Source organism: Catharus ustulatus, chromosome 36 (assembly GCF_009819885.2).
Source record: "Catharus ustulatus isolate bCatUst1 chromosome 36, bCatUst1.pri.v2, whole genome shotgun sequence".
Classification (NCBI taxonomy): domain Eukaryota; kingdom Metazoa; phylum Chordata; class Aves; order Passeriformes; family Turdidae; genus Catharus; species Catharus ustulatus.
In genome coordinates, this window is record NC_046256.1 from 1,042,963 (window position 1) to 1,066,802 (window position 23,840).

The window sequence follows — 23,840 nt, forward strand, 5'->3', positions numbered from 1 at the left end:
TTTCTCCTCCTCCTCCTCTCCGGGCTCTCCCTCGGGCCCCTCCCCCACCCCGGGCTGGGCGGGGGTCGCTGGGGCCAGGACGGGCTTGGCACATTCCTGGGGGGTACGGGACACAAATTGGGGAGGGGGCACCAAAAATGGGGAAGGGGATTCTGAAAATGGGGAGGGGGAGTCTGAAAATGGGGAGGGGTCTCCAAAATGGGATCAAGGACCCCGAAAAATGGGGAGGGGGAGCTGAAATTGGGATCAGGGACCCCAAAAATGAGGAGGGGGAGTCTGAAAATGGGGATGGGGAGCCCAAAAATGGGGAGGGGGATCCCAAAAATGGGGAGGGGGATCCTCAAAAAATGGGGAGGGGTCCCCAAAATCGAGTCAGGGACCCCAAAAAATGGGGAGGGGGATCCAAAAATGGGGAGGGGTCTCCAAAATCGAGTCAGGGACCCCAAAAAATGGGGAGGGGGATCCCAAAAATGGGGAGGGGGATCCAAAATCGGGTCAAGGACACCGAAAAAATGGGGAGGGGGATCCTGAAAAATGGGGTCAGGGACACCAAAAATGGGGAGGGGGATCCTAAAAATGGGGAGAGGGTCCCCAAAAAATGGGGAGGGGGAGCCCAAAAATGGGGAGGGGTCCCCAAAATCGAGTCAGGGACCCCAAAAAATGGGGAGGGGGATCCCAAAAAATGGGGAGGGGGATCCTGAAAATGGGGAGGGGGAGCTGAAATTGGGAGGGGGATCCCAAAATGGGATTGGGGAACCCGAAAATGGGGAGGGGTCTCCAAAATCGAGTCAGGGACCCCAAAAAATGGGGAGGGGGAGTCTGAAAATGGGGTCAGGGACATCAAAAATGGGGAGGGGGAGTCTGAAAATGGGGTCAGGACACCCAAAATGGGATTGGGGACCCCAAAAATGACACCAGGGACCCCAAAATTGAGGAGGGGTCCCCAAAATTTGAGCCCCCCCCCCACCCAGGAATCCCAAATCCCCCCAATGTCCCCAAAGTCCCCAAATCCCATAAAGTGTCCCCAATGTCCCCACTGTCCCCACTGTCCCCAATGTCCCCAATGTCCCCAATGTCCCCAATGTCCCCACTGTCCCCACTGTCCCCAATGTCCCCAATGTCCCCAATGTCCCCAATCCCCCCAATGTCCCCAATGTCCCCAAATCCCATAAAGTGTCTCCAATCCCCCCAATGTCCCCAATGTCCCCAATGTCCCCAATGTCCCCAAACCCCCCAATGTCCCCAGTGTCCCCAATCCCATAAAGTGTCCCCAATGTCCCCAATCCCCTCAGTGTCCCTAGTGTCCCCAATGTCCCCAAATGTCCCCATACCAGGTACACATCGCAGAACTCATAAACCCAGAAGCCGTGCACGGCCGTGGTGGCACCAATGTCCCCAATGTCCCCAATGTCTCCAACCCCCTCAATGTCCCCAATGTCCCCAGTGTCCCCAATCCCCTCAATGTCCCCAATGTCCCCAAACCCCCCAATGTCCCCAATGTCCCCTCAGTGTCCCCAATGTCCCCATACCAGGTACACGTCGCAGAACTCGTACACCCAGAAGCCGTGCACGGCCGTGGTGGCACCAGTGTCCCCAATGTCCTCAATGTCCCCAATGTCCCCAATGTCCCCAATGTCCCCAAATGTCCCCGTACCAGGTACACATCACAGAACTCATAAACCCAAAATCCGTGCACGGCCGTGGTGGCCCCGGGGAAGTCGAAGGCCCCGAGGGCGGCGCCGCAGCCCCGGACGGCGCGGGAGAGGCGGCTGCGGATCCAGCGGTCAGCCAGGGACAGCCGGGACACCTGGGGACAGTGGGGACATCAGAGGGGACATCAATCATCAATGGGGACATCAATCATCATTGGGGACATCAATCATCAATGGGGACATCAATGTGATCAGGGAAAATCAATGGGGACATCATTGGGGACATTGGGGACATTGGGGACATGGAGGGGCTGAGCCGGCTGCGGATCCAGTGGTCAGCCAGGGACAGCCGGGACACCTGGGGACAGTGGGGACATCAGAGGGGACAGGTGACATCATTGGGGTCATCAATCATCATTGGGGACATCAATGGGAACACTGGGGACAGGGAAAATCATTGGGGACATTGGGGACATTGAGGGGCTGAGCCGGCTGAGGATCCAGCGGTCAGCCAGGGACAGGCGGGACACCTGGGGACAGTGGGGACATCAGAGGGGACATCAATCATCAATGGGGACATCAATCATCAATGGGACATCAATCATCATTGGGGACATTGGGGACATTGAGGGGCTGAGCCGGCTGCGGATCCAGCGGTCAGCCAGGGACAGCTGGGACACCTGGGGACATCAGAGGGGACAGGTGACATCAATGGGGTCATCAATCATCATTGGGGACATCAATGGGGACAGAGACAGGGACAGGGAAATTCAATGGGGACATCAATGGGGACATTGGGGACATTGGGGGGGCTGAGCCGGCTGCGGATCCAGCGGTCAGCCAGGGACAGCCGGGACACCTGGGGACATCAGAGGGGACATCAGAGGGGACATCAATCATCAATGGGGACAGGTGTGACACATGGGGACATCAATGTGATCAGGGAAAATCAATGGGGACAGGGACAGGGACATTGGGGTGGCTGAGGCGGCTGCGGATCCAGCGGTCAGCCAGGGACAGACGGGACACCTGGGGACATCAGAGGGGACATTGGGGACATCAATCATCAATGGGGACAGGTGTGACACCTGGGGACATCAATGTGATCAGGGAAAATCAATGGGGACAGGGACAGGGACATTGAGGGGCTGAGCCGGCTGCGGATCCAGCGGTCAGCCAGGGACAGCCGGGACACCTGGGGACAGTGGGGACATCAGAGGGGACATCAATCATCATTGGGGACATCAATGCGGACATCAATGGGGACAGGGAAATCCAATGGGGACATTGGGGACATTGGGGACACTGAGGGGATTGGGGACATTGGGGACATTGGGGACATTGGGGACACTGAGGGGATTGGGGACATTGGGGACATTGGGGACATTGGGGACATTGAGGACATCAGAGGGGACATTGGGGACATCAATCATCATTGGGGACATTGGGGACAGTGGGGACATTGGGGGCATTTGGGGCTATTGGGGACATTGGGGACATCCAGGGGATTTGGGGACATTGGGGACATTGGGGACATTGGGGACATCAGAGGGGACATTGGGGACATTGGGGACACTGAGGGGATGGGGGACATTGGGGACAGTGGGGACATTGAGGACATCAGAGGGGACATTGGGGACATCAATCACCATTGGGGACAGCTGTGACATCACTAGGGACACCTGGGGACATCAATGGGGACACCTGTGACACCTGGGGACATTGGGGACATTGAGGGGATTGGGGACATTGGGGACATCGGGGGTCTCAGAGGGGCTCAGGTGTTTTTGGGATCTCTCAGAATTTGGGGAGGGGTCTCAGGGGTCTCATGGGATTCTGGGGTCTCTCAGAATTTGGGGAGGGGTCTCAGGGGTTACCTGTAATTTGGGGAGGGGTCTCTCAGGTGTTTCTGGTTACTCTAATTTGGGGAGGGGTCTCAGGGGTGTCTCAGGATTTTGGGGTCTCTCAGGAATTTAGGGAGGGGTCTCTCAGGTGTTTTGGGTTACCTGTAATTTGGGGAGGGGTCTCAGGTGTTTTTGGGGTCTCTCAGAATTTGAGGAGGGGTCTCCCAGGTGTTTCTTGTTACCTCTAATTTGGGGAGGGGTCTCAGGGGGTTTTGGGGCCTCTCAGAATTTAGGGAGGGGTCTCAGGAGTCTCAGGTGTTACCTGTAATTTGGGGAGGGGTCTCAGGGGATTCTGGGGTCTCTCAGAATTTGGGGAGGGGTCTCAGGTGTTACCTGTAATTTGGGGAGGGGTCTCTCGGGATTTTGGGGTCTCTCAGAATTTGGGGAGGGGTCTCCAGGTGTTTATTGATTACCTGTAATTTGGGGAGGGGTCTCCAGCCCCCCCCCAGCGCTCTCAGCACGAACTTGGCCCCGTTCCAGACTTTGTCTGGGGGTCTCAGTGGATTTTGGGGAGGGGTCTCTCAGCATTTTGGGGTCTCAGGGGATTTTGGGGTCTCTCACAATTTGGGGAGGGGTCTCCCGGGTGTTTATTGATTACCTGTAATTTGGGGAGGGGTCTCCAGCCCCCCCCCAGCGCTCTCAGCACGAACTTGGCCCCGTTCCAGACTTTGTCTGGGGGTCTCAGTGGATTTTGGGGAGGGGTCTCTCAGCATTTTGGGGTCTCAGGGGATTTTGGGGTCTCTCACAATTTGGGGAGGGGTCTCCCGGGTGTTTATTGATTACCTGTAATTTGGGGAGGGGTCTCCAGCCCCCCCCCAGGGCCCTGAGCACGAACTTGGCCCCGTTCCAGACTGAGTGTGGGGGCTCAGTGGGATTTTGGGGAGGGGTCTCTCAGCATTTTGGGGTCTCTCAGAATTTGGGGAGGGGTCTCCCAGGTGTTTATTGATTACCTGTAATTTGGGGAGGGGTCTCCACCCGTCCCCCAGCGCTCTCAGCACGAACTTGGCCCCGTTCCAGACTGACTGTGGGGTCTCAGGGGATTTTGGGGTCTCTCAGGAATTTGGGGAGGGGTCTCAGGGGTTACCTCTAATTTGGGGAGGGGTCTCAGGTGTTACCTGTAATTTGGGGAGGGGTCTCCAGCCCCCCCCAGGGCCCTGAGCACGAACTTGGCCCCGTTCCAGACTGAGTGTGGGGTCTCAGTGGGATTTTGGGGAGGGGTCTCTCGGGATTTTGGGGATTTTGGGGTCTCTCAGAATTTGGGGAGGGGTCTCCCGGGTGTTTATTGATTACCTGTAATTTGGGGAGGGGTCTCCACCCCTCCCCCAGCGCTCTCAGCACGAACTTGGCCCCGTTCCAGACTGAGTGGGGGGGCTCAGTGGATTTTGGGGTCTCTCAGAATTTGGGGAGGGGTCTCAGGTGTTACCTGTAATTTGGGGAGGGGTCTCCCAGGTGTTTCTGGTTACTGTAATTTGGGGAGGGGTCTCAGGGGTGTCTCAGGATTTTGGGGTCTCTCAGGAATTTGGGGAGGGGTCTCAGGTGTTACCTCCAATTTTGGGAGGGGTCTCAGGGGTCTCTCAGGAATTTGGGGAGGGGTCTCTCAGGTGTTTTGGGTTACCTGTAATTTGGGGAGGGGTCTCAGGTGTTTTTGGGGTCTCTCAGGATTTTGGGGAGGGGTCTCCCAGGTGTTTCTTGTTACCTCTAATTTGGGGAGGGGTCTCAGGGGATTTTGGGGTCTCAGCTGATTTTAGGGTCTCTCAGGAATTTGGGGAGGGGTCTCAGGGGTCTCAGGCGTCTCTCAGAATTTGGGGAGGGGTCTCAGGTGTTTATTGATTACCTGTAATTTGGGGAGGGGTCTCAGGCGTCTCGCAGAATTTGGGGAGGGGTCTCAGGTGTTACCTCCAATTTGGGGAGGGGTCTCAGGGGTTACCTGTAATTTGGGGAGGGGTCTCCAGCCCCCCCCCAGGGCCCTGAGCACGAACTTGGCCCCGTTCCAGACTGAGTGTGGGGGCTCAGTGGATTTTGGGGAGGGGTCTCTCGGGATTCTGGGGTCTCTCAGGATTTTGGGGAGGGGTCTCTCAGGTGTTTTTGCTTACCTGTAATTTGGGGAGGGGTCTCAGGGGATTCTGGGGTCTCTCATAATTTGGGGAGGGGTCTCAGGGGATTTTGGGGTCTCTCAGAATTTGGGGAGGGGTCTCTCATGTTACCTGTAATTTGGGGAGGGGGTCTCAGGTGTTAGCTCCAATTTGGGGAGGGGTCTCAGGGGGTTTTGGGGCCTCTCAGAATTTAGGGAGGGGTCTCAGGGGTCTCAGGTGTTACCTGTAATTTGGGGAGGGGTCTCAGGGGATTTTGGGGTCTCAGGGGATTTTGGGGTCTCTCAGAATTTGGGGAGGGGTCTCAGGTGTTACCTCCAATTTGGGGAGGGGTCTCCAGCCCCCCCCCAGGGCCCTGAGCACGAACTTGGCCCCGTTCCAGACCTTGTTGCAGAAGTGCCGGTAGCCCAGCACCCGCCCCACGTCCAGGTTGATGTCCCGGCCTGGAGTTTGGGGGGAAATTCGGGAATTTTGGGGTTTTGGGGATTTTTGGGATTTTTGGGGTTTTTGGGATTTTTGGGATTTTTTTGGGGAGTTTTGGGGGAAATTTTTGGGATTTTTTCGGGGATTTTTTGGGGATTTTTTTTGGATTTTTTGGGATTTTTTGGGGTTTTTGGGGGATTTTTTTGGATTTTTTTCGGGGATTTTTTGGGGATTTTTTGGGATTTTTTTGGGGTTTTTGGGGGATTTTTGCGGAATTTTTGGGGTTTTTTTGGGGGATTTTTTGGGGGGATTTTGGGATTTTTGGGGGATTTTGGGGGGAATTTTTGGGATTTTTTTGGGGGATTTTTTGGGGGAATTTTTGGGATTTTTTTGGGGGATTTTTTGGGGATTTTTTGGGATTTTTTTCGGGGATTTTTTCGGGGATTTTTTGGGGATTTTTTGGGGATTTTTTTTTTATTTTTGGGGGATTTTTTGACGGGATTTTTGGGGAATTTTGGGATTTTTGGGGGAAATTTTTGGGATTTTTTTGGGGATTTTTTTGGATGTTTGGGGTTTTTTCGAGGGAATTTTGGGATTTTTGGGGTTTTTTGGGGAATTTTTTGGGGTTTTTGGGGTTTTTGGGGTTTTTGGGATTTTTTCGGGGATTTTTTGGGATTTTTTTTTGGATTTTTGAGGGAATTTTTTGGGGGTTTCTCTGGGGATTTTTTGGGATTTTTTTGGGGTTTTTAAGGGATTTTTTGGGATTTTTTAGGGGATTTTTTTTGGATTTTATGGGATTTTTGGGGTTTTTTTGGGGGGATTTTTTGGGATTTTTGGGGTTTTTTTGGGGGGATTTTTGGGATTTTTGGGGGAATTTGGGGGTTTTTGGGGGGATTTTTTGGGATTTTTGGGGGGAATTTTTGGGGGGTTTTGGGGATTTTTTGGGGAATTTTTTGGGATTTTGGGGGAATTTCGGGGTTTTTGGGGGGATTTTTTGGGGATTTTGGGGTTTTTCAGGGAATTTTTTGGGATTTATTTTTGGGATTATTGGGATTTTTTGGGTAATTTTTGAGAGGATTTTTTGGGATTTTTTGGGATTTTTTGGGGGATTTTTTGGGGATTTTTTGGGGGATTTTTTGGGGATTTTTTTGGGGATTTTTTGGGATTTTTGGGGTTTTTTGGGGTTTTTTGGGGATTTTTGAGATTTTGGGGGGGTTTTTGGGGGGGTTTTGGGGATTTTTTGGGTTTTGGGATTTTTGAGGGAATTTTTTTAGGGGATTTTTTGGGGATTTTTTTGGATTTTTTTGGGGGGATTTTTTGGGATTTTTTTGGGGTTTTAAGGGGATTTTTTTGGGATTTTTTTGGGATTTTTGGGGGATTTTTGGGGGATTTTTTGGGTTTTTTGGGGTGATTTTGGGGGGAAGTTGGGGTTTTTTTGGAGGGGATTTTGGATTTTTTTGGGATTTTTTGGGATTTTTTGGGGATTGTTGAGGGAATTTTTTGGGGATTTTTTTGGGATTATTGGGGATTTTTGAGGGATTTTTTTGGGATTTTTTTGGGATTATTGGGATTTTTTGGGGGAGTTTTGGGGATTTTTTTGGGATTTTTTGGGATTTTTTTTGGGGATTTTTTGGGATTTTTTGGGGTTTTTGGGGGATTTTTGGGGGGGATTTTGAGATTTTTGGGGATTTTTTTGGGGGATATTTTTGGATTTTGGGGGTTTTTTGAGGGGATTTTTTTGGGATTTTTGGGGTTTTTGTTTTGGGAATTTTTTGGGATTTTTTCGGGGATTTTTTGGGGATTTTTTGGGATTTTTTGGGGTTTTTGGGGGATTTTTGCGGAATTTTTTGGGATTTTTTTGGGGGATAATTTTGGATTTTGGGGGTTTTTTGAGGGGATTTTTTTGGGATTTTTTGGGGGGGATTTTTTGGGGTTTTTGGGGAATTTTTTTGGATTTTATGGGATTTTTGGGGTTTTTGGGGGATTTTTTGGGGATTTTTTGGGATTTTTTGGGGTTTTTGGGGGATTTTTGGGGAATTTTTGGGATTTTTTTGGGGGATTTTTTGGGGATTTTTTGGGGTTTTTGGGATTTTTTCGGGGATTTTTTGGGATTTTTGGGGGATTTTTTGAGGGTTTTTTGGGGATTTTGAGGGAATTTTTTGGGGATTTTTTGGGATTTTTTTGGGGGATTATTGGGATTTTTTGGGTAATTTTGGGGGGGATTTTGGGATTTTTTTGGGGGGGATTTTTTGGGATTTTTGGGGATTTTTTGGGATTTTTGAGGGAATTTTTTGGGGATTTTTTTGGGATTATTGGGGTTTTTTGAGGGGATTTTTTGGGGGATTTTTTGGGATTTTTGGGTTGATTTTTTTGGTGATTTTTTGGGTGATTTTTAGGTTATTTTCTGGGTTTTTTTGGGGTGATTTTTGGGTTATTTTGGGTGATTTTGGGTTGGTTTTTGGGTGACTTTTTGGGGTGATTTCAGGAATTTTGAGATGATTTTTTGGGTGATTTTAGGTTGATTTTTGGGTTATTCTGGGTCATTTTCGGGTTATTTTTGGGTGATTTTTTGGGTTATTTTTAGGTTGTTTTTTGGGTTATTTTGGGTTTTTTGGGGTTATTTTTGGGGTTTTTTTCTGGGGATTTTTGGGATGATTTGGGGTTGATTTTGGGATGATTTTTGGGTTATTTTTTGGGGTTTTTTGGGATGGTTTCTGGGTCATTTTCGGGTTATTTTTGGGTGATTTTTTGGGTTATTTTTAGGTTGTTTTTTGGGTTATTTTGGGTTTTTTGGGGTTATTTTTGGGGTTTTTTTCTGGGGATTTTTGGGGTGATTTTGGGTTATTTTGGGTTTTTTTCCTGGGGATTTTGGGGTGATTTGGGGTTGATTTTGTGGTGATTTTTGTGTTATTTTGGGTTATTTTTGGGTGATTTTTTTTGTTATTTTTAGGTTGTTTTTTGGTTATTTTGGGGATTTTTTTGTGTATTTTTGGGTTGATTTTTTTGGTGATTTTTGGGTTATTTTGAAATGAATTTTTGTGTTATTTTGGGTTGATTTTTGGGTTATTTTGGGTTGATTTTTGGGTTATTTTGGGGTTATTTTGTGGTGATTTTTGGGTCATTTTGGGGTTATTTTTGGGTGATTTTTTTGGTTATTTTTAGGTTGTTTTTTGGTTATTTTGGGGATTTTTTTTTGTATTTTTGGGTTGATTTTTTTGGTGATTTTTGGGTTATTTTGAAATGAATTTTTGTGTTATTTTGGGTTGATTTTTGGGTTATTTTGGGTTGATTTTTGGGTTATTTTGGGTTGATTATGTGGTGATTTTTGGGTCATTTTGGGGTTATTTTTGGGTGATTTTTTTGGTTATTTTTAGGTTGTTTTTTGGGTTATTTTGGGTTTTTTGGGGTTATTTTTGGGTTTTTTTCTGGGGATTTTTGGGGTGATTTTTGGGTTATTTGGGTTTTTTTTTCTGGGGATTTTTGGGTGATTTGGGGTTGATTTTGGGTTATTTTGGGTGATTTTGGTTACCCTGGGCAGTGTAAGCACACAGAGCGAATCTCAGCTTTTTGGGTGATTTTTGAATTATTTTTAGGTTGTTTTTTGGTTATTTTGGGGATTTTTTTTTTGTATTTTTGGGTTGATTTTTTTGGCGATTTTTGGGTTATTTTGAAATGAATTTTTGGGTTATTTTGGGTTGATTTTTGGGTTATTTTGGGTTGATTTTGTGGTGATTTTTGGGTCATTTTGGGGTTATTTTTGGGTGATTTTTTGGGTTATTTTTAGGTTGTTTTTTGGGTTATTTTGGGTTTTTTGGGGTTATTTTTGGGGTTTTTTTCTGGGGATTTTTTGGGTGATTTTTGGGTTATTTTGGGATGATTTTTTGGGTTATTTTGGGTTGATTTTGGGTTATTTTGGGTTATTTTGGTTACCCTGGGCAGTGTAAGCACACAGAGCGAATCTCAGCTTTTTGGGGTGATTTTGGGTTATTTTTAGGTTGTTTTTTGGTTATTTTGGGGATTTTTTTGTGTATTTTTGGGTTGATTTTTTTGGTGATTTTTGGGTTATTTTGAAATGAATTTTTGTGTTATTTTGGGTTGATTTTTGGGTTATTTTGGGTTGATTTTGGGGTGATTTTTGGGTCATTTTGGGGTTATTTTTGGGTGATTTTTTGGTTATTTTTAGGTTGTTTTTTGGGTTATTTTGGGTTTTTTGGGGTTATTTTTGGGTGTTTTTTCTGGGGATTTTTGGGTGATTTGGGGGTGATTTTTAGGTTATTTTTTGGGGTATTTTGTTGTGATTTTTGGGTGATTTTGGCTGATTTTGGGTTGGTTTTGGGAGTGATTTTGTTGTGATTTTTTTAGGTTTTTTGGGTTATTTTGGGTTTTTTGGGGTTATTTTTGGGTGATTTTTTGGGTTATTTTTAGGTTGTTTTTTGGGTTATTTTGGGTTTTTTGGGGTTATTTTTGGGTTTTTTTCTGGGGATTTTTGGGGTGATTTGGGGTTGATTTTGGGATGATTTTTGGGTTATTTTTTGGGGTTTTTTGGGATGGTTTCTGGGTGATTTTCGGGTTATTTTTGGGTGATTTTTTTGGTTATTTTTAGGTTATTTTTTGGGTTTTTTGGGGTTATTTCTGGGTTGATTTTTCTGGGGATTTTTGGGTGATTTGGGGTTGATTTTGGGATGATTTTTTGGGTTATTTTGGGTTGATTTTTGGGTTATTTTGGGTTGATTTTGTGGTGATTTTTGGGTCATTTTGGGGTTATTTTTGGGTGATTTTTTGGGTTATTTTTAGGTTGTTTTTTGGGTTATTTTGGGTTTTTTGGGGTTATTTTTGGGTGTTTTTTTCTGGGGATTTTTGGGGTGATTTGGGGGTGATTTTTAGGTTGATTTTTGGGTTATTTTGGGTTGTTTTTTGGGTTATTTTAGGGATTTTTTGGGGGACTTTTGGGATGATTTTTTGGGTGATTTCAGGGTTTTTGGGGGTGATATTTGGGTTATTTCAGGATGATTTTGTTGTGATTTTGGGGTGATTTTGGGGTGATTTTTGGGTGATTTTTTTGGTTATTTTTAGGTTGTTTTTTGGGTTATTTTGGGTTTTTGGGGTTATTTTTGGAGTTTTTTTCTGGGGATTTTTTGGGTGATTTTTGGCTGATTTTGGGATGATTTTTTGGGTTGATTTCAGGGATTTTTGGGGTTTTTTGGGTTATTTTTGTTACCCTGGGCAGTGTAAGCACACAGAGCGAATCTCAGCTTTTGGGGTGATTTTGTTGTGATTTTTAGGTTATTTTTTGGGTTATTTTGGGTTTTTTGGGGTTATTTTTGGATTTTTTTCTGGGGATTTTTGGGGTGATTAGGGTGTGATTTTGGGATGATTTTTTGGGTTATTTTGGGTCATTTTGGGGTGATTTTTTTGGTGATTTTGTGGTGATTTTTTGGTGATTTTGTTGTGATTTTGGGGGTGATTTTGGGTGATTTTTAGGTTATTTTTTGGGTTATTTTGTTGTGATTTTTGGGTTATTTTGGGTGATTTTGGGTTGGTTTTTTTGGTGATTTTGTAGTGATTTTTTGGTTATTTTTAGGTTGTTTTCTGGGTTATTTTGGGGATTTTTTGGGGGATTTTTGAGCTGATTTTTTTGGTGATTTTTGGGTGATTTTTGGCTGATTTTGGGATGATTTTTTGGGTTGATTTCAGGGATTTTTGGGGTTTTTGGGGTTATTTTGGGTGTTTTTTTCTGGGGATTTTTGTGGTGATTTTTGGCTGATTTTGGGATGATTTTTTGGGTTGATTTCAGGGATTTTTGGGGTTTTTGGGGTTATTTTTATTTACCCTGGGCAGTGTAAGCACACAGAGCGAATCTCAGCTTTTTGGGTGATTTTGGGTTATTTTTTGGGTTATTTTTAGTTTGTTTTTTGGGTTATTTTGGGTCATTTTGGGGTGATTTTTGGGTTGATTTTTCTGGTGATTTTGTGGTGATTTTTGGGTGATTTTGGGATGATTTTTTGGGGTTATTTTGGGTTATTTTGGGTCGATTTTTGGGTTATTTTGGGATGATTTTGGGTTGGTTTTTTTGGTGATTTTGTGGTGACTTTGGGGGTGATTTTGGGTTATTTTTAGCTTGATTTTTGGGTTATTTTGGGGTTATTTTTGGGTTTTTTGGGGGGATTTTGGGGTTTTTTTGTGGGGATTTTTGTGGTGATTTTGGGCTGATTTTGGGATGATTTTTTGGGTTGATTTCAGGGATTTTTGGGGTTTTTGGGGTTATTTTTATTTACCCTGAGCAGTGTAAGCACACAGAGCGAATCTCAGCTTTTTGGGATGATTTTTGTTATTTTTAGGTTGTTTTTTGGTTATTTTGGGGATTTTTTTTTGTATTTTTGGGTTGATTTTGGGGTGATTTTTGGGTTATTTTGGGTTGATTTTGGGGTGATTTTTGGGTCCATTTGGGGTTATTTTTGGGTGATTTTTTGGGTTATTTTTAGGTTGTTTTTTGGGTTATTTTGGGGTTATTTTGGGGTTTTTTGGGTTATTTTTGGAGTTTTTTTCTGGGGATTTTTGGGGTGATTTTTGGCTGATTTTGGGATGATTTTTTGGGTTGATTTCAGGGATTTTTGGGGTTTTTGGGGTTATTTTTATTTACCCTGAGCAGTGTAAGCACACAGAGCGAATCTCAGCTTTTTGGGGTGATTTTTGGATGATTTTTTGGGGTTATTTTGGGTTATTTTGGGTCGATTTTTGGGTTATTTTGGGATGATTTTGGGTTGGTTTTTTTGGTGATTTTGTGGTGACTTTGGGGGTGATTTTTGGGTTATTTTTAGGTTGATTTTTGGGTTATTTTGGGGTTATTTTGGGGTTTTTTGGGGGGATTTTGGGGTTTTTTTCTGGGGATTTTTGGGTGATTTGGGGTTGATTTTGGGATGATTTTTTGGGTTATTTTGGGTTGATTTTGGGTTATTTTGGGTTTTTTGGTTGATTTTTTTGGTGATTTTTTTGGTGATTTTTTGGGTGATTTGGGGTTGATTTTGGGATGATTTTTAGGTTGATTTTGGGTTATTTTGGGTTATTTTTGTTACCCTGAGCAGTGTAAGCACACAGAGCGAATCTCAGCTTTTTGGGATGATTTTTTGGGTTATTTTGGGTTTTTTGGGTTATTTTGGGTTTTTTGGGGGATTTTTGAGCTGATTTTTTTGGTGATTTTTTGGGTGATTTGGGGATGATTTTTAGGTTATTTTTTGGGTTATTTTGTTGTGATTTTTGGGTTATTTTGGGTGATTTTGGGTTGGTTTTTTTGGTGATTTTGTGGTGATTTTTTGGTTATTTTTAGGTTGTTTTTTGGGTTATTTTTTGGGTTTTTTGGGGGATTTTTGAGCTGATTTTTTTGGTGATTTTTTGGGTGATTTGGGGATGATTTTTAGGTTATTTTTTGGGTTATTTTGGGTTGATTTTGGGTTATTTTGGGTGATTTTTGTTACCCTGAGCAGTGTAAGCACACAGAGCGAATCTCAGCGCGTCCGTCCCGCACTCCGGGATCCCCTCGGGGAAATCTCGTTTCTGGGGGGGCACAAGGGCATGGAGACCCCCAAAAATAACCCCAAAAAACCCCAAAAAAACCCCAAAAAAACCCCAAAAAAACCCACCCCAAATCCCACCCTAAAACAACAACCCAAAATCCATCCTAAAACATCCTAAAAATTCACTTGGGACCCCCCAAAAAACCCCAAATCCCCAAAAAAACCCCAAAAAACCCCAAAAAACTCACCCCAAAACCCATCCTAAAAAATCCCAAAAAAACCCCAAAACCCATCCTAAAAAATCCCAAAAAAAACCCCAAAACCCATCCTAAAAAATCCCAAAAAAAACCCAAAACACATCCTAAAAAATCCCAAAAAAACCCCAAAACCCATCCTAAAAAATCCCAAAAAAACCCCAAAACCCATCCTAAAAAATCCCAAAAAAACCCCAAAACCCATCCTAAAAAATCCCAAAAAAACCCCAAAACCCATCCTAAAAAATCCCAAAAAAACCCCAAAACCCATCCTAAAAAATCCCAAAAAAACCCCAAAATCCATCCTAAAAAATCCCAAAAAAACCCCAAAATCCATCCTAAAAACAACAGCCCCAAACCCACCCCAAAACCCATCTGGGACCCCCCAAACCTCCCCCAAATTCACCCCAAATTCTCTTCAGACCCCCCAAATCTCCCCTAAATCCCCCCAAATCCATCCTAAATCCCCCATAAATCCCCCCCAAAAATCCCCCAAAATCCCCCAAAATCCCCCAAAACTCCCCAAAATCCATCCCAACCTCCCAAATTCCCCCCTAAATCCACCCCAAATCCCCCCCAATCCATCCTAAACCTCTCCAGACCCCCCAAAAATCCCCCAAAATCCCCCCTAAATCCACCCTAAAAACCCCCAAAACCACCCCAGACTCCCCAAATTCCCCCAAATCCACCTCAAATTCCTCCTGACCACCCCCAAATCCCCCCAAATCCCCCCTAAATCCACCCCAAAAACTCCCCAAAATCCCCCAAATCCCCCCAAATCCCCCAAAATCCCCCAAAATCCATCCTAAATCCACCCCAAAAACTCCCCAAAATCCCCCAAATCCCCCCTAAATTCCCCCCAAATCCATCCTAAACCTCCCCCAGACCCCCAAAATCCCCCAAATCTCCCCTAAACCCCCCCAAATCCATCCCAAATCCCCCCAAAATCCCCTCAACCCTCCCCAAATCCTCCCTAAATTCACCCTAAATCCCCCCTAAATCCCCCCAAATCCATCCTAAATGCCCCCTAAATCCCCCAAAAACTCCCTAAATCCCCCAAATCCACCCCTAAATCCCTCAAAAACCCCAAAAATCCCCCAAAAATCCCCCAAAACTCCCCCAAAATTCCCCAAAAACCCCAAAATCCCCCCAAATCCATCCTAAATCCCCCATAAATCCCCCCCAAAATCCCCCCAGACCCCCCAAAAATCCCCAAAATCCCCCCAAAATCCCCCAAAATCCCCCCAAATCCCCCCAAATCCTCCCCAAAATCCCCCCTAAATTCACCCTAAATCCCCCAAAAATCCCCCAAAACCCCCCCCAGACCCCATAAATCCCCCCCAAATCCCCCCCAAATCCTCCCCAAATCCCCCCAAAATCCCCCCAAAACCCCACAAAATCCTCCAAAAATCCCCCAAACACTCCCCTAAATCCTCCCCAGACCCCCCAAAAATCCCCCAAAATCCCCCCAAAATCCCCCCAAATTCCCCCCCAAATCCCCCCCAGACCCCCCCCAAAATCCCCCAAAAAACTCCCCAAAATCCCCCCAAATCCTCCCCAAATCCCCCCAAAATCCCCCCAAAATCCCCCAAAATCCATCCTAAATCCCCCCCAGACCCCCCAAAATCCCCCAAAACCCCACAAAATCCTCCAAAAATCCCCAAAAATCCATCCTAAATCCCCCCCAGACCCCCCAAAATCCCCCAAATCCCCCCCAGACCCCCAAAATCCCCCCAAAATCCCCCAAAACCCCCCCAAATCCCCCCAAAATCCCCCCAAATCCCCCCCCAGACCCCCCAAAAATCCCCCAAAATCCCCCAAAATCCATCCTAAATCCCCCCCAGACCCCCCCCAGACCCCCCAAAATCCCCCAAAATCCCCCAAATCCCCCAATTCCCCACCTGCCCCTCCCGGGCGCGCTCGAGCTCTGCGGGGTCGAGGTTGCTGCTCTCGAGCTGCTGGTGCAGCTCCTGCAAAAACATTTGGGGTTTTTGGGGGTTTTTGGGGGTTTTTGGGGGTTTTTGGGATTTTTGGGGCTCTAGGGTTTGGGGATTTGGGGGATTTGGGGGATTTTTGGGGGATTTTTTGGGGATTTTTGGGGTTTTTTGGGGGTTTAGGGTTTGGGGTTTTGGGGTTTTTTGGGATTTTTGGGGATTTTTTGGGGATTTTTGAGGAGTTAGGGTTTGGAATTTGGGGGTTTTTGGGTTTTATTTGGGATTTTTGGGGCTCTAGGGTTTGGGGATTTGGGGGATTTTTGGGGGGATTTTTGGGTTTTTGGGGGTTTTTTTGGGATTTAGGGTTTGGGGTTTTTGGGAGGATTTTGGGGGATTTTTGGGGTTTTTGGGGGATTTTTGGGGATTTTTAAGGGTTTGGGGTTTTGGGATTTTGGGCGATTTTTGGGGGCTTTTTGGGATTTTTGGGGCTCTAGGGTTTGGGGGATTTGGGGGATTTTTGGGATTTTTGGGGGGATTTTTGGGTTTTTGGGTTTTTTTTGGGATTTAGGGTTTAGGGTTTGGGGGGTTTTGGGGAATTTTTGGGGATTTTTTTGGGGATTTTTGAGGAGTTAGGGTTTGGGGTTTTGGGGTTTTTTGGGATTTTTGGGGATTTTTGGGGGTTTAGGGTTTAGGGTTGGGGATTTGGAATTTGGGGGTTTTTGGGTTTTATTTGGGATTTTTGGGGCTCTAGGGTTGGGGGATTTGGGGGATTTTTGGGATTTTTGGGGGGATTTTTGGGTTTTTGGGTTTTTTTTGGGATTTAGGGTTTGGGGTTTTTGGGAGGATTTTGGGGGATTTTTGGGGATTTTTAAGGGTTTGGGGTTTTGGGATTTTGGGCGATTTTTGGGGATTTTTGGGGGTTTAGGGTTTGGGGTTTAGGGTTGGGGATTTGGAATTTGGGGGTTTTTGGGTTTTATTTGGGATTTTTGGGGCTCTAGGGTTTGGGGATTTGGGGGATTTTTGGGATTTTTGGGGGATTTTTGGGGGGATTTTTGGGTTTTTTTGGGATTTAGGGTTTGGGGTTTTGGGGTTTTGGGGAATTTTTGGGGATTTTTTGGGGATTTTTGAGGAGTTAGGGTTTGGGATTTTGGGTTTTTTGGGATTTTTGGGGATTTTTGGGGGTTTAGGGTTTGGGGTTTAGGGTTGGGGATTTGGAATTTGGGGGTTTTTGGGTTTTATTTGGGATTTTTGGGGCTCTGGGGTTTGGGGATTTGGGGGATTTTTGGGATTTTTGGGGGGATTTTTGGGTTTTTGGGTTTTTTTTTTGGGATTTAGGGTTTGGGGTTTTGGGGTTTTTTGGGTTTTATTTGGGATTTTTGGGGCTCTAGGGTTTGGGGATTTGGGGGATTTTTGGGATTTTTGGGGGATTTTTTGGGATTTTTGGGGTTTTTTGGGGGTTTAGGGTTTGGGGTTTTGGGGTTTTTTGGGATTTTTGGGGATTTTTGGGGGGATTTTTGGGGTTTTTTGGGGGTTTAGGGTTTGGGATTTTGGGGTTTTTTGGGATTTTGGGGGGTTTTTGGGGGCTTTTTGGGATTTTTGGGGCTCAAGGGTTTGGGGATTTGGGGGATTTTTGGGATTTTTGGGGGATTTTTTGGGATTTTGGGTTTTTTTTTGGGGTTTAGGGTTTGGGGTTTTTGGGGTTTTGGGGAATTTTTGGGGATTTTTTGGGGATTTTTGAGGAGTTAGGGTTTGGGATTTTGGGGTTTTTTGGGATTTTTGGGGTTTTTTGGGGGCTTTTTGGGATTTTTGGGGCTCTAGGGTTTGGGGATTTGGGGGATTTTTGGGATTTTTGGGAATTTTTGAGGGGTTTGGGGATTTTTGGGGTTTTTGGATTATTTTTGGGGTCTCACCTGCAGAGTCACCCCCGTGATCACACCCAGGGATTTTTGGGGTTATTTTTTGGGGTGATTTTGGGTTTATTTTGGGGTTTTTTTGGGGTCTCACCTGCAGGGTCACCCCCCTGATGACGTCCAGGGGGTCGATGACGTTCCCCAGGGATTTGGGGTCGGGTTTTGGGTATTTTTTTGATTTTTTGGGATTTTTTTGGGTGGTTTTTTCGGGTTTTTGTGGATTTTTTGGGTCAGTTTTTGTGGTTTTTGGGATATTTTTGGGGTTATTTTTTGGGTTTTTGGGTTTTTTTGGGGTCTCACCTGCAGGGTCACCCCCCTGATGACATCCAGGGGGTCGATGACGTTCCCCAGGGATTTGGGGTCGGATTTTGGGATTTTTTGGTATTTTTGGATATTTTTGTGTAGTTTTTTGGGGTTTTTTGGATATTTTTGGGTTGATTTTGGGATATTTTTGGGTTTTTTTGGGGTCTCACCTGCAGGGTCACCCCCCTGATGACGTCCAGGGGGTCGATGACGTTCCCCAGGGATTTGGGGTCGGGTTTTGGGTCAGTTTTTTGTATTTTTTGGGATTTTTTTGGGTGGTTTTTTCGGGTTTTTGTGTATTTTTTGGGTCAGATTTTGGGGTTTTTGTGGTTTTTGGGATATTTTTGGGGTTATTTTTGGGTTTTTGGGTTTTTTTTGGGGTCTCACCTGCAGACTGACCCCTTTGATCACATCCAGGGGGTCGATGACGTTCCCCAGGGATTTGGGGTCAGGTTTAGGGTATTTTTTTGTATTTTTTGGGATTTTTTTGGGTGGTTTTTTCGGGTTTTTGTGGATTTTTTGGGTCAGATTTTTGGGTTTTTGGGTTTTTTTGGGGTCTCACCTGCAGGGTCACCCCCCTGATGACGTCCAGGGGGTCGATGACGTTCCCCAGGGATTTGGGGTCGGGTTTTGGGGTTGGTTTTGGGTATTTTTTGGTATTTTTTGGTATTTTTGGGTATTTTGGTGTTTTGGGGGTGGTTTTTGGGGTGGGTTTTTTGGGTTTTTGGGATATTTTGGGATATTTTGGGTTTTTTTGGGGTCTCACCTGCAGGGTCACCCCCCTGATGACGTCCAGGGGGTCGATGACGTTCCCCAGGGATTTGGGGTCAGGTTTGGGTATTTTTTTGTATTTTTTGGGATTTTTTTGGGTGGTTTTTTCGGGTTTTTGTGGATTTTTTGGGTCAGATTTTGGGGTTTTTGTGGTTTTTGGGATATTTTTGGGGTTATTTTTGGGGTTTTTGGGTTTTTTTGGGGTCTCACCTGCAGACTGACCCCTCTGATGACGTCCAGGGGGTCAATGACGTTCCCCAGGGATTTGGGGTCGGATTTTGGGATTTTTTTGTATTTTTGGATATTTTTGTGTAGTTTTTTGGGTTTTTTGGATATTTTTGGGTCAGATTTTTGGGTTTTTGGGTTTTTTTGGGGTCTCACCTGCAGGGTCACCCCTCTGATGACGTCCAGGGGGTCGATGACGTTCCCCAGGGATTTGGGGTCAGGCTTAGGGTATTTTTTTGTATTTTTTGGGATTTTTTTGGGTGGTTTTTTCGGGATTTTGTGGATTTTTTGGGTCAGATTTTGGGGTTTTTTGTGGTTTTTGGGATATTTTGGGTCAGATTTTTGGGTTTTTTTTGGGTTTTTTTGGGGTCTCACCTGCAGGGTCACCCCTCTGATGACGTCCAGGGGGTCGATGACGTTCCCCAGGGATTTGGGGTCGGGTTTAGGGTATTTTTTTGGTATTTTTGGATATTTTTGTGTAGTTTTTTGGGTTTTTTTGGATATTTTTGGGTTGATTTTGGGATATTTTGGGTTTTTTTGGGGTCTCACCTGCAGGGTCACCCCTCTGATCACGTCCAGGGGGTCGATGACGTTCCCCAGGGATTTGGGGTCGGGTTTGGGGTTGATTTTGGGTATTTTTTGGTATATTTTGGTATTTTTGGGTATTTTGGTGTTTTGGGGGTGGTTTTTGGGGTGGGTTTTTTGGGTTTTTGGGATATTTTGGGTCAGATTTTGGGTTTTTTTGGGGTCTCACCTGCAGGGTCACTCCTTTGATGACGTCCAGGGGGTCGATGACGTTCCCCAGGGATTTGGGGTCAGGTTTTGGGATTTTTTGGTATTTTTGGATATTTTTGTGTAGTTTTTTGGGTTTTTTGGATATTTTTGGGTTGATTTTGGGATATTTTGGGTTTTTTGGGGTCTCACCTGCAGACTGACCCCTTTGATCACGTCCAGGGGGTCGATGACGTTCCCCAGGGATTTGCTCATTTTGCGCCCGTGCGCGTCGCGGACGATGGCGTGCAGGTACACCTGGGGACAGGGACACACCTGAGTGACAGGGACACACCTGGGACAGGTGAGACACACCTGGGAGACACCTGGGGGACAGGTAACACACCTGGGGGACACCTGGGACACACCTGAGCCACAGGTAACACACCTGGGGGACAGGTAATGCACCTGGGACACTCCTGGGGGACAGGTAACACACCTGGGACACACCTGGGACACACCTGGGACACACCTGGGACACACCTGGGACACATCTGGGACACACCTGGGACACACCTGGGACAGGTGAAGGACACCTGGGGACAGGGACACACCTGAGTGACAGGGACACACCTGGGACAGGTGAGACACACCTGGGACACACCTGGGACACCTGAGACACACCTGGGACAGGTGAGACACACCTGGGACACACCTGGGACACCTGAGACACACCTGGGACAGGTGAGACACACCTGGGACACACCTGGGACAGGTGAGACACACCTGGGACACACCTGGGACACACCTGAGCCACAGGTAACACACCTGGGGGACACCTGGGGACACCTGGGGACACACCTGGGACACACCTGGGACACACCTGGGACACACCTGGGACAGGTGAAGGACACCTGGTACATCTGGGACACACCTGAGTGACAGGGACACACCTGGGACAGGTGAGACACAGCTGGGGGACACCTGGGGGACACGTAACACACCTGGGGGACACCTGGGACACACCTGAGTGACAGGTAAAGCACCTGGGGATACCTGGGACACACCTGAGGGGACAAGTGACACACCTGGGGGACACCTGGGGACACCTGACAGGTGACACAGGTAATGCACCTGGGACAGGTGAGATACACCTGGGGACACCTGAGTGACAGGGACACACCTGAGACACACCCGGGGGACTGGGACACACCTGAGACACCTGAGACACACCTGGGACAGGTGAGACACAGCTGGGACACACCTGGGGGACACCTGAGTGACAGGTGATGCACCTAGGGGACAGGTAACGGACCTGGGACAGGTGAGACACAGCTGGGGGACACCTGGGGGACAGGTAACACACCTGGGGGACACCTGGGCATCAGGTAATGCACCTGGGGGACACCTGGGCAACTGGGACACACCTGAGACACACCTGGGACACACTTGAGGGACACCTGGGACACACCTGAGTGACAGGTAATGCACCTGGGACACACCTGGGACACCTGAGAGACACCTGGGACAGGTGAGACACACCTGGGGGACACCTAGGAGCACCTGGAGGACAGCTAGGACACACCTGGGGGACTGGGACACATCTGGGGACACCTGAGTGACTGGGACACACCTGAGACACCTGAGACACACCTGGGACAGGTAACACACCTGGGGGACACCTGACAGGTGACACAGGTAATGCACCTGGGACAGGTGAGACACACCTGGGACACACCTGAGCCACAGGTAACGCACCTGGGGGACACCTGAGAGACTGGGACACACCTGGGACAGGTGAGACACACCTGGGGGACAGGTGAGATATCTGGGACACACCTGGGACACACCTGAGCCACAGGGACACACCTGGGGGACAGGTAACGCACCTGGGACACACCTGGGACAGGTGAAGGACACCTGGGACACACATGGGGGACACCTGGGGACACCTGACAGGTGACACAGGTAATGCACCTGGGACAGGTGAGACACACCTGGGACACCTGAGCAACAGGTAACACACCTGGGACACACCTGGGGGACGGGGGACACACCTGAGAGACTGGGACACACCTGGGGGACACCTGATGGACAGGTAACACACCTGGGGGACACCTGAGCCACAGATAATGCACCTGGGGGACAGGTAATGCACCTGGGACACTCTGGGACACACCTGGGGGACACCTGGGGGACAGGGGAGATATCTGGGGGACACCTGGGACACACCTGAGCGACAGGTAATGCACCTGGGGGACAGGTGAGACACACCTGGGGGACAAGGGACACACCTGAGACACCTGAGGGATACCTGAGTGACAGGTAATGCACCTGGGGGACACCTGGGGGGACAGGTAACACATCTGGGGGACACACTGGGACACACCTGAGAGACAGGTGAGATAGCTGGGACACACCTGGGACAGGTGAGACACACCTGGGACACACCTGGGACACACCTGAGAGACTGGGACACACCTGGGACACACCTGGGACACAGCTGGGACACACCTGAGAGACTGGGACACATCTGGGGGACAGGTAACACACCTGGGACACACCTGGGACAGGTGAAGGACACCTGGGACACATCTGGGACACACCTGGGACACACCTGGGACAGGTGAAGGACACCTGGGACACATCTGGGACACACCTGGGACACACCTGGGACAGGTGAAGGACACCTGGTACATCTGGGACACACCTGAGTGACACGGACACACCTGGGACAGGTGAGACACACCTGGGACACACCTGAGCCACAGGTAACACACCTGGGGGACACCTGGGGACACCTGGGACACACCTGAGCCACAGGTAACACACCTGGGGGACAGGTAATGCACCTGGGACACACCTGGGGGACAGGTAATGCACCTGGGACACACCTGGGACAGGTGAAGGACACCTGGTACATCTGGGACACACCTGGGACACATCTGGGACACACCTGGGACAGGTGAGACACACCTGGGGGACACCTGACAGGTGACACAGGTAATGCACCTGGGACAGGTGAGATACACCTGGGACACACCTGAGCCACAGGTAACGCACCTGGGGGACACCTGAGAGACTGGGACACACCTGGGACAGGTGAGACACACCTGGGACACTCCTGGGACACACCTGAGCCACAGGTAACGCACCTGGGGGACACCTGGGGACACCTGGGTGACACCTGAGCAACAGGTAACACACCTGGGGGACAGGTAATGCACCTGGGACACACCTGGGGGACACTTGAGGGACACCTGAGTGACAGGTAATGCACCTGGGACACACCTGGGACAGGTGAAGGACACCTGGGACACACCTGGGACACACCTGAGTGACAGGGACACACCTGGGACACACCTGGGACACACCTGGGACACACCTGGGACAGGTGAAGGACACCTGGGACACACCTGAGCCACAGGTAACACACCTGGGGGACACCTGGGGACACCTGAGCGACAGGTAACACACCTGGGGGACAGGTAACACATCTGGGGGACACCTGGGACACACCTGGGACACACCTGGGCCAGGTAACACACCTGGGGGGGTGATTTTGGGATATTTTTGGGCTGAATTTTGGGGTGATTTTGGGTTTTTTTTGGGTCTGTGTGAGGTCAGGAGTTCTGGGTGATTTTGGGCCGTTTCTGGGCTGGTTTTTGAGTTTTTTTTGGGATTTTTTTGGTGGATTTTGGGGTTTTTGGGGCTGGATTTTGTGCTGGATTTTTGGGGTAATTTCAGGATATTTTGGGATATTTTAGGATGGATTTTGGGCTTTTTTAAGGATGGATTTTGGTGGTTTTTGGGGTGGATTTTGGGGTGATTTTGGTTTTTTTTTGGGGCTGTGTGAGGTCAGGGATTCTGGGTGATTTTGAGCCGGATTTTTGGGGTAATTTTAAGATATTTTGGGAGTTTTTGGGATGATTTTGGGATATTTTTGGGCTGAATTTTGGGGTGATTTTGGTTTTTTTGGGTCTGTGTGAGGTCAGGAGTTCTGGGTGATTTTGGGCCGTTTCTGGGCTGTTTTTTTGAGGTTTTTTTGGGATTTTTTTGGTGGATTTTGGGGTTTTTTGGGCTGGATTTTGTGCTGAATTTTGGGGTGAATTTAGGATATTTTGGGGTTTTTTGAGATGATTTTTGGGCTGG

General features: G+C 47.4%; 1 protein-coding gene across 1 annotated transcript in view; it reads right to left on the bottom strand.

Moving 5' to 3' along the window:
* Positions 1-23,840, bottom strand: part of LOC117009783 (valine--tRNA ligase-like) — a gene marked incomplete at its 3' end in the record, with an annotated part of 76,999 nt that continues 53,159 nt past the window's right edge. The window contains exons 23-29 of the mRNA XM_042780116.1: positions 19,902-20,006; positions 15,736-15,804; positions 13,542-13,620; positions 6,013-6,089; positions 4,847-4,897; positions 1,655-1,807; positions 1-96 (exon numbers count right to left, since the gene is read on the bottom strand). Of these exons, the coding sequence (XP_042636050.1) occupies positions 1-96; positions 1,655-1,807; positions 4,847-4,897; positions 6,013-6,089; positions 13,542-13,620; positions 15,736-15,804; positions 19,902-20,006 (630 nt within the window). The remainder of the gene's footprint in view (positions 97-1,654; positions 1,808-4,846; positions 4,898-6,012; positions 6,090-13,541; positions 13,621-15,735; positions 15,805-19,901; positions 20,007-23,840) is intronic.